At 43.6% G+C, this 15,053-nt stretch overlaps 3 protein-coding genes across 4 annotated transcripts; 1 reads left to right on the forward strand and 2 right to left on the reverse strand.

The window, feature by feature from the left end:
* The first annotated feature begins 4,933 nt into the window (after window positions 1–4,933).
* Window positions 4,934–6,744, forward strand: LOC135624279 (uncharacterized). The gene has a single exon (XM_065127711.1). The coding sequence runs from the start codon at window positions 5,175–5,177 to the stop codon at window positions 6,570–6,572; it is 1,398 nt and encodes a 465-aa protein (XP_064983783.1). The 5' UTR covers window positions 4,934–5,174; the 3' UTR covers window positions 6,573–6,744.
* A 3,989-nt stretch (window positions 6,745–10,733) lies between these two features.
* On the reverse strand, window positions 10,734–12,975 carry LOC135624977 (pentatricopeptide repeat-containing protein At5g18950-like). Its single transcript, XM_065129151.1, has one exon. It carries the CDS (start codon window positions 12,858–12,860, stop codon window positions 10,950–10,952), a length of 1,911 nt encoding a protein of 636 aa, XP_064985223.1. The 5' UTR covers window positions 12,861–12,975; the 3' UTR covers window positions 10,734–10,949.
* A 219-nt stretch (window positions 12,976–13,194) lies between these two features.
* Window positions 13,195–15,005, reverse strand: LOC135624978 (UPF0481 protein At3g47200-like). Of its 2 annotated transcripts, XM_065129153.1 has the most exons (3): window positions 14,719–15,005; window positions 14,225–14,641; window positions 13,195–14,137 (listed from the first exon to the last, which is right to left on the reverse strand). In XM_065129153.1, exons 1-3 carry the CDS (start codon window positions 14,860–14,862, stop codon window positions 13,391–13,393), a joined length of 1,308 nt encoding a protein of 435 aa, XP_064985225.1. In that variant the 5' UTR covers window positions 14,863–15,005; the 3' UTR covers window positions 13,195–13,390. The 2 variants fall into 2 exon arrangements, with proteins under 2 accessions (XP_064985225.1, XP_064985224.1); XM_065129152.1 differs by having other exon boundaries at window positions 14,225–14,924.
* Window positions 15,006–15,053: the final 48 nt, after the last annotated feature.

Here is a 15,053-nt window from a genome sequence, read left to right on the forward strand (position 1 = left end):
CCTGGGACATACATGGTAGCTATTACATGATGAACGATACACCAAAGACATGAGGCGTATATGTGCTACATTAAGATTGGCGTCATGCGATGACGTTATATACCTTAATTACATGGATGTCCGTGTGTCATTTATGCCATATCAATATGATATGTATTATTAAATATAAAAAGATTAAATGGCTGACACACTTAAGTGTGTACATAAACTGACATCAGCATAATAATAAAGTATTAACACACCTTTAGTGATGAAAGAAGGGGCCAACGGCCTATGATCGCGTTTTGTTGACGCGCGATTGCATGAGCAAAATAGAACAAAACCATTTATTGCAAATTGGACGAATTTAAGGGCTCGTGATGACGCGCGTACCAATACATGCTCGATATTATAAATAACCAATTAGCATCGACTTATACGCTCCGACGTCGAAGCTTAATCAGTTTAACACACATTAATTTATATCGAATGATACCATCAGAATTAGTTTCTTGATCAAGTAATTAAAATTAAGTTTGGTCGACGCACTTTGATTGATAGTTGACTATTTGTTAAGATGCTATTAACCTAAACTATAGACCTGCACGTGATCGCTGCTATCGAGGAAAAGCCAACTACATAGACAAGATATTGCGCTACAAAAAAGATAAAATAGTCTCGATAAACAAGTTAAATATCATCAAGCATATTATTGCCTAATGAATAATTACTTATATTGTATGTCTTTTAATCATTTATTCCTCGTATGTCTAATACATCGGAAAGCTTTAACATAAGGTATTTATTAGGAGCACATCGGTGGACAAATCCTCACCTTCAAAATACTTTGGCAAAAGTTTTATTGGCCAATATCACACCAGAAGGACATGATAGCTTATGCCCAAAAATAATAATGTGTCAGAGGTTTGCACAAATACAATATCAACGGAAGTCTCTTTGAGTCCGATTAATTACGGATAACATTTCACTCAATGAGATACGGACATCCTCGAACATTTTCTACCAACCTTGAACCAGCAAAGATTTCTCATCGTTAGACTTAACTATTTTATAAGATGGATGGAAGCTAAGCCAGTGACATCCATTATTGAAAAGTAGATCAAGAGATTTGTATAGAAGAATATCATTAATCTTATAGAGTTCAACTAAAGTTTAATTCGTTAGCTCATCCTCATACTAATTATCTTATTAAAATTACCAACTGAATCATTCTCGAATAATTAAAGAAGTAGATCGTTGGAGTAAAAGGTGTTTGGGTGAGGTCGAGCGCGACATCGACCCCTATTCATTTTCGAGGAGAGGAGGTCTAACACGAAATCAACCCTTAGTTTCTTCCTAAGGTGAGGAGGTTGGGTGCGGCCCTAACCCCTATTCCTTCATGATAAAAGCAAGGTCTACAAACCGTGGGAAGTGTTAAGGTGGACCCCTCCCACGGTTGGCCTTGGCGATGAGCGAAAGTATGGCTCCTCCTATATTCCCCCTCGATGAGGAGCGAAGGAGGAGCCCACTTAGACTCCTCCCACAGCTCGCCATAGTAATGAGCAAAAAGGGAGAAGGGGCAGCTCAATGATGTGGAATATTTATAGCATCTCTCCTGTAGCCCTACGTAGGTCCCTTGGTGATAATATACCTGTCGCCAACATGGGTCTCTCGGTGACGAATAGAGGATACACTCGACTCAACTCTTCCCATAGCCCACCTTAGTGATAGATAATAGAGGAACATGGATTAGCTTTTGTAATAAGTCAATCGAGAGCAAGCTTCCTCTACCCAAAGTTTGTCTCTTAGAAAATCAAACGGGTGACCAAAATTCAATCTTCTATATCAGCATACAACAACATAGCTTAGGCAACAATAAGGATTGCAACATCTCAACTATAGATCGATGATTGACCCATGGCCCAATGAGGTCCTTATGGTATCCCTACTATAGATCAGGCAATGATGTGGGCAAGATCAGGTCAAGGCATTATAGGTTACCTCGATGACAAGTAGGAGAGGAGCCCACCTTGACTCCTCTTATAACTCGCTTTGATGAGTAGATCGTCATGACCTTCTTTAAGTGTCTCTAAGAGAACTGAGTTGGAGTCCTGCTCGAGTTAGAAGAGGAGTGGGAAAAGGAGTAGGTCCTACCTTTTGATACATACATCTCTTCGTCGCTACATAATGTCATGCAACGGCGAATGACTTCTCTATAGCAAATCGAACAAGCCAATCATATCCTCTATTATCCAAAATAGGTATCTTGATGGCTCCTCCCCCACCTCTGCATAATGCACATGTCGGAGAAGCTGATAGTTAAACTTTGTGGCCTCTTCAAAAGAGTTCATAAAGTACATCTTTAAAGGGACAAATGATAGAGAAATACCATCAATCAATTATCATCCAACACGTGGCCTTCATGTGATGACCAAGCTGACACAAGTGAGACAAGATCTATACCCTTGGTTTGCTCGCTTAGACATAAGTCTAAAGTAGAAGATTATAGACTGTCTCTTTTATTATCACTCACATAGACAAAAGCACAAAGGTAGATTGTTAGAGGCGATTGAGGCTGTATCCCCACAAAATATTTATATCTTCTACAATCCCTCTATAGTCATATATAAAAATTTACTTTTAGCACAATTACCAAGGGACAATTATTTTTACCACTTAGTGATCGTACTCACTTATCTTAGGTTTATGACTTAGTCATCAGAGGGATTGGATCAGGAAAGCTCTCTTGACCTCAATCTTCATACAAGTGGCACTTCGGAAGTTTGACATTTCCATATGAGAAGTATCTTAGCCATAATTCAAACATCCCTATATACATATATCAGAACCTTATCGATTGACCAAGACGTCAATAATATCTTCTTATAACACATAATAAAAATTATATATATATATATATATATATATATATATATATATATATATATATTGTCATCCTCTTTTCCGATGCTGCCTCCTCTGATGTTGATATAGATTACTTCGTCTCAAACTTTCATTACTTGTTCTTATAATTCTCAAGAATCCTATGTGTTCAAGTTGGAAGTGATTTATCTTTCATATAATTATCCTTCTAGTTGTTGAAAGAGACGATCAGAGGCTGATTAAGTTGAGCATATAGATATGAGTTTTCTATTTCAGTTGTGCTGTCTAGTCTGGCAAAGTTACATTCTGCATCCAAATTTGTGGCTTCAAAATTTTACGTGCATAAACCGGGGAAGAAATGTTGATTAAAGAAATTTTATTGGTAGATAACATCATTTAATCCTTTCGCCAGGTGTTTGGTGAGGGTTTTTAACCTTCCAATTATCAATTTAAACCTTTATTTACATGTTCTAAGTATCGAGTATCATTCTGCCCACCATTATATGTTTACGTACCTTCTGCACTTGCAGCTGCAATATACATTGTGTTCTATCAGGTGATACAGCATCTTTTGATTCATCACGGAACTCAAATATGCCTTCATGCACAACACGTAACTTTTCATTTTTTGATGGTTATTTCCTTTCTGTCACGGCAAACGAGGAAATCAAATACATATTCTAAGAGTTCTTTTATTTTTTTCTTTTGACTTTTCATTTTTTGATGGTTATTTCCTTTCTGTCACGGCTAACGAGGAAATCAAAAACATATTCTAAGAGTTCTTTTATTTTTTTTCTATTTCAAATTTTATGTTAGCAAATGGTTATATATATTCTATATAATAAAGAAGTGATATGTTTAGTGATGGATGATCTCATGAATTATGGTTTAAGGAGATTCTCGTTAGCAGGTTTTATTTTATGGGTACGAGGGGACAAGCGTGCAATCCAACAATTATTCTCACTATTATCCTGCGTGTTTCTTGGACCATGCTGTTTCATCGATTCTGGTTTCTGTGACTTCCTTGTCGAAGAGCTGTCTTTTGCAGGTCCTCCCAGATGTCCCACCTGATATGGTAGATGCTACAAGCCGAGGGGGGGGGGGAGAGAGTTCAAGAGTTCATCAAGCCTGGCCGCTGGGAAAACCCCGTCAGAAGCCATCCAAAAAGCAGCAGCAATTCATTGGGTACAGATTCAGGGATCACAAGGGCACAGAAACCCAAAGATATTGCTGCCCTCGTCGACCTGACTACATCGCTTCAAAGTCTGGCTCAACACCTCTTCGATCATCATCATGATCATGGCGGAAAGAAAAAAAGAACCGGCGAGGGGACAACTTTCGACGCATAGTTTAATTTACATGGTACGGCAGATGATTTATCCGGCAGTCAAAGGGTGTGTCCGCATGCTGTCTCTGAGCTTCTTGTGCAGTCGGAGGGAATCTCAATTTCCTGGTACGGCTCAAAGCCAAAAGCCTAATGCACCTCGATCTCTGCTGCTGCTGCTGCAGGAGGTCTGGATTGACAAGATCAATCAAGACTACTTTTATCGAGAAGCAATTTGTCGATCCGTGCACAATTCAGCCAGGTGTCCATAAAATGCATGCCCTTACGTACGCCTCATCTCTGTGAGCAGCAGTGTGGTATTAATTCTCAACACGAGCTGGTCTGATCGCAATGAGATGGTGTGGCGACCCGTCGTTAAAGTGGTCCGCGAGCACAATGTTAGACCCTCGATGGAAGACTGGAAGATCCGTGCAATCGATTGATTGATTGATTGTTTGTTTGGGCTTGATGTTGAATCTGACTGCAGCTTGGTTTGAGGACGGACCCAAATCAATCAAAGTTGATGGAATGATGGGCCGGGTCAGACCAGCCCAGGCGAACCACAACTGGGGGGCCGCTCGATCGGACAGGCAATGTGGCGGGTCGAGTCTCGGCAGTCTCTTCTCCAGCGGATATATCTTGGCTCCACGTGCATCTGCGACCGCCTGCACGAGTTCCCAAGCCGTCATACTATTAATTAACACATCCCTCGTGCCCATCCCTTCCTCTCGCCTGTAATCGATCTGTCCTTCCCTGTTGTTGCTCGCTCTCTCTCTCTCTTCTCTCTCTCTCTCTCTGTCTGGTATGCTCCTCCATCCACACACAATCTGTGAGTAACAAGGGCATTGCAGGTGGACCTCGGGTAGGCAAAGGTTAAACCGGCGCGTACGGAGGACGACCGGGATTTGTCTTTCTCTCTCCTTCTCTGTCTGTGGTTAAGGAGGTGATCCAAGAGAGACAGGAACTGCACTGGAGGAAGAAGAGGAGGATGGGAGACAGAGGGGTGGTGGGAGTAGCGGACGACATGGGGGAGGGCATGCAGTGCGTGGACCACCCTTACCGTAGTAACCCGGGCGGGGTATGCGGCTTCTGCCTGCAGGAGAAGCTGGGCAAGCTGGTGTCCTCCTCCAAGTCCAGCCCCTTCTCCCCGCTCCAGCCCCCGCCGTCCTCCTCTTCCTCACCCACGTCCTTCCGCTCCGACGGTGGTGTTTCTGGCGGAGGGCTCGGGCTTGGACTGGGACTTGGACTCACCTCCCGTCCGTCACGTACCGGTGCCGCCTCTGGTGGCCGTAGGACCAGGTTCCCCTTTCTGGCCGCCAGCCACAGCAACAAGAAGAAGAAGAGCAGCGGCTACGGAAACGGCGCAAGGAACGTGATGGCTTCGGTCTCCACCGCAGCTGGCATCACGGATTCTGGCTCTGCGGCGAACGACAGCGGCATCGTTCTAAAGCGGAGCAAATCTACAGCACCGAGAACGGCTGGAACCCTTGCGCAGGGTCGTGGTGGTGGCTGCATTGGAGACCCCGCCGTGGCAGAGAGTCCTCGAAAGAAGAGCTTCTGGTCTTTCCTCTACCTCTCCTCTGCCTCTTCCGCCTCGAGCTCCTCTTCTGCGGTCCACAGCAGCAATATCAACAGGCGAAAATCTACCTCATCGTCGTCGGGCGAAGGATGCGATAAAGATGTCAACATGAAGCTGCATCTGCAGCGGCAAGTGAATGCATCTGATAAATCGGTGGCCGAGGAAGAAGCGGCGACCGCCGCCCCCGAGCAAGGGGAAAACGGGGTGAAGGAGGCGGAGAGCCCAAACGCTAGACAGGCGGCAGCGTCATCGTTCGGAAGGAAGGTGGCCAGATCCAGATCGGTGGGCTGCGGCAGCAGGAGCTTCTCGGGAGACTTTCTGGAGCGCATCTCCACCGGGTTCGGTGATTGCACCCTCAGGAGAGTGGAGTCCCAGCGCGAGGCCAAGCCCAACATCGGCCTCCGCCTAAATCACGACAATGACGGAGAGCAGCAGCAGCCGAGGATGAAGGTGCGGTTCAAGTGCGGAGGGCTGTTCGGTGGTTTCGGGACGATGTACGCGTACTGGTTGTCGGCGGCCGCGGCCGAGGACGACTTGGACGACAGCAGCAGCAGCAGGACCTCGGCCGCAACCCCGGCTCCCTCCGCCACCGTTTCTGCACGAGGCCGAACTAGAAGCTGGAGCTTAGCCTTTGCGAGTCCAATGAGAGCCTTCAGGCCATATTCCTCCTCTAAGCCCCTGTACGCCATCCATAACGCTGCTTCAGCTGCGCCGGCGACCAACATCATTTCCTCGATCAACGGCAGCAACGGCGGCAAGGGGCACAAACTCCACAGCAATCCATCGTTTCTAGCTGTCGAAAGCTAACACACAGACACACCCCTATGGTAGTCTTCTCTTCCGCAGCAGCGTACTTGTCTATTATCACAATCTGCCCTTGAACTCGATCTTTCTATATCGTGTTAATCACATTCTACTTCTCCGTCGATCGCCTCTGAAACTATGTTATATTTTGGTGAAATATGGCGACATTATGAGCTTGTTTTTGTTGGAAATAGTGAGCGTCGTTGCGGTGGATCTTTCGATGCTCGCCTGCAAGCGTTAATAGCTTCCCGTGTCCGATCCTGTTGTCCGTTGGCGAATCAAAATCTTTGCCTTCGTGGCATCGAAGGCCACTGCATCGTTTCGTTTCAGGGGCCGCCGCCGCGGTCACCCTGCGCTCGACAACGCGAGCGTGGTTCTTCTCTTATGCTTGACTGCGTGATGGATCGCCACTGTTCTTTTCGTGAATGGATCGACGCGCTTGTTGGGGGTTCGCTGTGAGAACAATGTCGTGCAGATTTGCGCAGCAAAACGATTCCACTAAGCTTATATTTGCAGCGGTGGTGTGGGATTTATATTAATCGGTCTAGGATAGTTAGATCCAACCAAGCTGAGCTGCGCCCGTGTGGGTCTCTACTGGTACTCCATACCTCTGTTCGTCGAGGATGCCATGTGTCTTAGCTTCCACAACTCCAGGTTTGACTGAAGCAACGCGACCATGTTTGGAAACATTTGATTACTAATAATTATAATCAAATAGATTTTTGTTATTAAAAAAAATAAATTATTTATAAAAATTATAAAATCATACTTGATGAAAATTTAATAAATCAACATAGGAAGCTTAACAAAATATGTTCGTGATAAAATCTAAAGATAGAGATGTAACCTTAAGAGAGTGGTGATAGTCCGAGAAAGTTCATAAATTAATTTTTACTTAAAAATATATTTTAAATATTGATAAAATTATAAAAATTTGAAAAATTTTGAAAAAAAATAAAAGAATAAAAAAAATCTTCAATTAGTATGATAAAATATAAAGCTTATGATAATTTTTATAATAAATTAGTTACCAAAGATACATAAGAAATAATATATTGAATTGTTAAAGCTAGGAAAAGAAAGCGTAAGGAACTGGGTAATTTTAGATGCATTAAATACGAAGATAAAAAAAATACTTGTTAATGATAATAAGATTAAAGAAAGATAAAAAAAATATTTTTATAAATTATTTAATAAATATTCTACACATGACTTAGGTTTAATGATAAATAATAATGATAGATTTAATAATCACATATTTATTCATAAAATTAGAGTTAATGAAGTAAAAAAATATATTAAAATGATAAAAATAACTAAGAGTGTAGAGCCTGATGGTATTCCTATTAAGGGTTGAAAAAGTTTAGGGAACAAGTGACTATATTTGTTAACTAGTCTATTTAATAAAATCATAAAATTCAGAAATATGAATGAAGAATGAATAAAGAGTATTTTAGTGTGAATTTACAAAAATAAGAATGACATACAAACATGTTTAAATTATATAAAAAATAAAATCATAAGTTATAATATAAAATTTTAGAAAAAAATTATCAAAAATAAAATAAGACCTGAAACAAATATCTTTGAAGGTCGACTTAGTTTTATACTTAAAAGATTAACCATATAAGTTTTTTTTATTTATTAAAATAATTAATAAAAAAGTATAGAGAGAAAATTTGATATATTATTTTTATTGAATTAGAGAAAGTGTCATAGTGTATCCACTAATTATATTACTGTTATTAAATATATGTATAACAATATAACTATTAATATTAGAACTATATGAAGTATGTGGAGTGAGTTTTTTATTAGCATATAATTATATCAAGGATCTACATTAAGAATTTATATATTCACATTGATAATAGATAAATTTACTACACACTTATATAATAGACCTCTTTGGTGTATGTTATTTACTAATGATATTATTTTTGTTGATAAGAACTTAAGTGAAATTAATTACAAATTTAAGCTATGGAGTTAAGCCTCAGAAACTAAAGGTTCTAGATTAAATTTGATTAAGATTGAATTTATAAAATATAATTTAATAATTAAAAAAAAAGAGAATATAATTAGATTGGATGAACAAAAGGCTCCGTTAAGTAAATGTTCTATATATCTTGAATCTGTTGTTTAATAAGATGAAGATATCGATGAATATATTATTCATAGAATAAAAATAGAATGTTAAAATAACGAAGGTGTTAGGAGTCTTACGTGATCATTAAATATTTTTGAGATTAAAAGAAAATTTTATAAGATAATTGTGAGACCAATAATATTTTATGAATTTGAGTGTTATATGTAAAAATATATATAAAATTATTAGAAAAAAATATTTATAAATAATTAGGTATTGCTTATAGTATTATTAGGAAAGATAAAAAAGATTAATACAAATTTAATAGAAACTATAAATAAAAAATTAAGTATTCTAAATTTAATTAAATATATAACTTTTTTATAAATTTAAATGATGATAAAAAAATTATATAGTCGAACTCATATAATTAAAACTAATGATTTTATTATTATTATTATTATCATCCTATAGATTCATATGATCGATCTCAATTAAATGAGATTTATAATTTTAATATTATCATCGTCTATCTTTGATTTAGTTCTGTCAGCCCATCTCTCCGCCATCCCCCTTGCTGGCTAAATATTTAGGGAGGGAGATGAAGAGAGAGAGAGAGAGAGAGAGCAATAAGGAAAGGACGAACGCAAAAAGAGGCGGCCTCGGGTGGTGCGTGACGGAACGTGAGAAGAGTGCGTGAACAGCCCGCCGTAGCGAAATAGTATCATAGGGATGGGATAGTCGGGGACAGTGGGAAGTCTTCCGTCCACTTCACATGGCCCCCTATCGAAGCGGCAGCAGCGCCTGCTGCTTCACTGTTTGAGCCCATGGCAGGGAGCGACTGCGCCGTATGCGTGTCGATTCGATCTTAAAACAGCAATGAGATGAATGAACCACCTCATCCTTGGCAGCAGGACCACCACGTAAAGAGGAGAAAGAATCGATGAGAATGACGATGAAGTCTGGATATAGGTCGATCCAGATCAGATTTCCACAAACGAATGGTAACGGCGATGATCGGATCAATCAGATTCGATTCAAGTTCACGTCCATTAAAAAGCCTAATATATATAGTCAAAAGATTAAGGGGTACTCGAATATTTTTCTAAATGATGGATTTATAATGAATATTAAGGTCGAATGAGGTTTTGACATGTTTTCTTCGACACGACACTCTAATTAATGTGATAAAAAGTTTTTAATAAGTAATCACTCACCTTAATTACTTATTATTATACTAAGAAGGCCTAATAGACTTTTTATAGTAGCTTTAATATGAGAAGAATATTTTGAGATATGAATGAAATTGATAGCTAAAATTCAAGTATAACCTAACAGATGGGTGTTCTCGCAGAAGATTCAAAAGCTTAAATCTCTATTCTACATACATCTTAACATTACACCCCTTCCAGCATCGCCCTTAATGCACGATACACGACAGGTTGCTAGATTCATGTAACTATGCATTCTCAAATAATGTTTCAAAAATATTGCAGCCACAAACACTTGCTTTCCATCATACCCAACATTTTTGAGGTCTTGTTAATGTGGTCAAGCCACTTAAACAACAATGATAGATTCAAAGTACCAAGTAGTTTTTGCCCTCAGAGCTTCCACCAAAACCTTTGTTACCAAAATTTCACATCACTGCTGCCCTTTACACATTTTCATCTGATTCCTCTTTTTGCAGCAAGTCATGGGTGCATTCCCTTGGGTCAATCACAACAATGACAGATTCAAAGACCAAATACCTTTACATGCAGATCTTCCATCAAAGCTTTGTTACCATTTTTCCTATCTTGTTTTCTCCCTTCATTCTCTTCTACTGTTTTCGTAGCAACCGAGGCTACTAACATATCCTAAAATGGTTTTTAAAACCGGATCAAAATGATATCAGTATACCTAGCAACATACCGAGAATCAATCGTTGTCGGCCTATATTACCTAGCATCAGTCCATGATCAAAGTATTTGAAATCCTGATTCCTCCGGTTCTCTTACCAGATCATACTCCGTCGACCTAGCATATGTTTAATACTTGTCTATACAACTTATCTGTTAACTCCAGTACCAAAATAAGAAATGTAACTTATGGATAGATACTTGAAAGAACATGGCAACAGATGTGCAGATTCAGATATAAAGAACAGGTTTTCAAAAATAAATTGGGCTGGAAGTCAGTACCCTACCAGAAAGTTGAAGAGCACCCACAAGGCTCCCACCCTGATCTTCATGTAGGGGAGTATTGTAGAGCACCTCTTGCTGAAACTTGGGCACCGGGAGCATTCATTATTAGCTCACCAGGATTTCCTCCATCTGCAATGCAGCTTGTCTGTGGTCCTCTCCGCATAGTTGACTAACCAGCAAATAACATACTGAAGTTTCAAGGGAGTAGCCAATTTTATACACGGCATCCAGCACCAATAATGCATCATCCACTCTGAAGCTATTGCTGAGGCATTCTAATAACCTGTTGATGGTGTCTCTTTGTGGCTTGAGATTATTCTCCAACATGTTTACCAACCATGCCATGCCTGCTTCAGCCTTGCCGACCCTGCAGAATCCATTAATAATATAGTCATTTGTACGAACCAAAGGCTCCAAACCCTTTTCTTTCATGCATCTCATCAGCTCCATTGCACCAAGCACATTCCCCTCATTGCATAGTGCCTCGATCAATGGTGTGTATGTTGAAACACTGGGCTGCAGTCCAACCAATAACAGTGTCTCATACAGTTTCATGGCTTCGGCAGTCCTGCCTTCCTTGCAGAGACCCTGAATCAGTGTGTTGTAGGTGATCACATCGTGCTCGATTCCTTTAGTTGGCATTTCCTCAAACATGTCAACTGCTTCTCTCACCCTCCCGTGCAAGCACAATCCAGCAATCAAGGTGTTGCAGCTCACTGTGCTCTCCCTGAATCCACTTCTGCACATCTCCTGGTACAATTCCTGAGCCTTACTGAGGTCACCTGCCTTGCAATAGCCATTGATGATGACATTGTATGCGTATTCATTAGGCTCGGTCCCCTTTGCTACCATCTCCGACCACAGGTTCCACGCATCGGTAGTCCTACCCATCTTGCATAAACCATCGATCATTGTTGTGTAGGTAACCAGATCAGGAGCATAACCTCTCAGCTTGAGATTGTTGAAGATGCGGAAGCCCTCGTCGGCCTTGCCATTGTCACATAAGCCGTGAATTATGGACTGGTAAGTGAATATGTCAGGCATGCAGCCAACTGCTATCATCAGGTGAAGAAGCTCAGAGACCTTGCCATAATTGCCGTCCCTGCAATATCCAGTGACCAACTTGGTGATGGAGATCACATCAGGCACAAGCCCATTCCTAGAGACTTCCCGAAGAAGCCTATAGGCATCGTCCAGCTCATTGTCCATGCAGAAGGCCTCGATGAGGTAACCAGCAGTGGAGGCGTCGCCCGAGATTCCTAACTGCATCATCATCTCGTAGAGGCGCCACACGAGGTCGGTCCTCCCTGCTCGCAAGTAGGCAGAGAAGATGGAGTTCCAAGTGGGGATGGACGGGGAGTAGCCAAGATGAGTCTTCACGAGGGATATAGTCTCCATCGCCTCGTCGGTCACCCTCCCTTCCCTTTGAATGAGGCGGTAGAGGAATAATTCAATAGCGGGCGGGTCGGGTCGGCATTTCGTCGAACGAATAGCGAGCAAGGCCGCCTTCCAGGCCCGGGCATTGGCGAGCGCGTCGAGGAGGGAGGCGGAGGTGGCAGCGTCGGCGGGGGAGGCATCGGGGTGGGAGGAGAGCCAGAGCAGGTAGCGAAGGGAGAGCAGGGGTTTGGTGGAGACGAGGGGCCGGAGGACGTGACGGACGCAGGTGGGGTGGAACAGCTCCGAGGGAGCAAAGTGGGAAAGCAGGAAACTTTCCCACCTGGGCTGCCTCACGACTACCTCGCGCACCCTTTTCGCCGTCTCCGCCAGCTGCTGGTGGTGCCTCCCGTTGTTATCGTAGCTGTCATCGTCCGCATCGCCTCTCTGTCTTCCTTGGGCAACGGAAAGGATTGGCCCCGCACTTTCTGCTGCGGTTGATGCTGGCGCCCCGGTGGAGACGGAGGAGGAGGTGGTGGATGTGGCTCTGCTTCCTTTAAGCGCATGAGAAACGAAGGGGGAGCGGCTGTTGCTGCTGAGATCCCACCAAAACCTTTGCGCGACGCCAGCCTTCCTCACCATCTTCCTCTATTTGTCAACCATTGCGCGGCGATCATTTGTGTGCTCGATTGGGTGCGGCGGAGGAAACAACACAAAGCTATCAACGGAGTCGCAGTTGGACATTTACAATTAACCCCCTTTCAATCTTACAATTTAAGATTGGAATAACATCCACACAACATGATGGCTACCCATATACTTACCTCCTCCCATGTGTCGCGTTTTGACCGGAACGAACGTTTCTTTTATTGTTTCATGCCCCATGAATGATGGTTGTATCTTTGCTGATTCTTGTTTGCATGACGACAGTCCGATGGAAGATGGACTGTGGCAGGGGAAGATGTTTCGAGGTACACGATTCTCAAGCCATTCTCAGGCATCGACTTGTATTATGGGAAGAACATGTCAAACTTTCCATGGAGCCGGGAAACACGATTACATCGATCAACGATCTGATCGAGCTATCAACCTTAAACACTCAACACGCCGACCAAAGATAGGAAAGAAAGTAATCAAACAAACCAAGCACAATCACAAGCTTTAACCCGAGATTACTGTGGGGAGGGAGCGTCGCCGCCATTGTCTGTGTAGAAGGGGATGATGGTGTACACGGTCTGTAGCACGGTGAGGACCAACAGGAAAATGGCGGCGGCAAGCGAGAGGACCGCCCAGGGGCTCCGGAAGTAGGTGTGGATGAGGTTGGCCCGCCACATGTTGATGTCCTTGCGGCAGTAGTTGTTGACCTTGCGGTGGACATCGTCGAGGGTGCTCTCCGGGTCCAGCACCACGTCCTTGGACAGCCGGTTGAACAGCTTCGCCACCGCCTTGTCGCTCCCCACCGCGTTCTGGATGATCTCCTTGGCGTGCAGCAGGCTGACGTCCTTGGCCGAGTCGACGATGTTGTCCATGAAGAAGACGTAGGAGGTGATCTCGTTGCCCGCGCCGCAGTGCAGCCGCTCGAAGGCCATGAGGTTGAGGAACATGTACTCGGTGGCGTCGTCCACCACGATCACCGGCAGCCTGAGCACCCCGTGGTGGAAGCTGATGTCCCGCAGGCTGTTGGTCTTGCTCTTCTTGAACCGGATCCCGGCCTCGTACAGCTCCACCGCAGACCGGACGATCTCGCTGGAGCCGTCCCGATCCGGCGTGACCGGCGGCGAGCGGTGCGTTGCGTCGTATAACAGGCTCTTCCGGAAAACGTCGAGGGGGTGGAGGCCCAGGGCCATGCTCGCCGTGGACAGTCGGCCATTACCTGACGCGCAGAACTTGAGCACCAGCTTGTTTATAGTGTCTTCGAGCTGTCCCAAATCAAACACGTACATATATGGTACTGATTGCTTTACTCCATGAATCCATGAGACGAGCAAAGAGAGAAGAAAAGATACCTTGGGTTTGCTGCTCTCGACAGAGACGAGAGTGTCCAAGGCCAGCAGGGGCAGTTGGTTCTCGATCATCAGCATGTCTCGCTTGATGTAGGGGACGGTATACAGCATCCCATGGCTGCTAAAGATGGGGTCGTTGTAGGCGTAGTCACTGGAGGCGCCGGTGGCGACGCGCATTATCTCGAGCATGAAGCAGCCGTCGAGGATCATCAGCTGCAGGAACCGGTCCTTCTCCCTCCATGGATCGTCGAGGCCCTGATACGCGTCCTGCAATTGCTGCACCACCTCCCCCATCGCCGCCACGAACTCGTCGAGCCGCTTGTTCGCCCTCCTGAGGAAGTGGAGGAGCGCTCTGTGCTTGTGCTCCTCCATGGGCCAGACGTCGGGGTCCCCGTGGTGGTACGGCCCGAAGGAGACGACCTGCGGCTTGTAGGCCATGCGGTTCAAGTCCTTGATGCAAGCAGGAACCTTGTATATGGATCGGTTACTCCATTGACCTGTCTCTGCTGCTGGTTCGACGCTCTCGAGCTGGTCATGGATCTCCAGCACCCAGTTTTTGGCCATGGCACAGAACGAGAACGATTACGACCACCATTCATCCTCCTCCTCCTCCTCTCTCTATATATATGCCCCTGAGGCATAGGAAATGAATGGTTTGTGGGCTAATCAGTTAGTGTTTCTGCTGCTTTACAGCCAACTACTGGCCAGGCTTTATCGGAGATATCCCTATAGAATGAGCAGCGATTGAACTGAGGAAGAGTACGGCATAGGGGAGGTATCTCTGTCCTCTAATCTATCTAGAGAAAAGGTAAAGAACAAAGAAGGCCATATA

The sequence above is a fragment of the Musa acuminata genome, chromosome BXJ2-10 (assembly GCF_036884655.1).
Source record: "Musa acuminata AAA Group cultivar baxijiao chromosome BXJ2-10, Cavendish_Baxijiao_AAA, whole genome shotgun sequence".
In the NCBI taxonomy this organism is placed as follows: domain Eukaryota; kingdom Viridiplantae; phylum Streptophyta; class Magnoliopsida; order Zingiberales; family Musaceae; genus Musa; species Musa acuminata.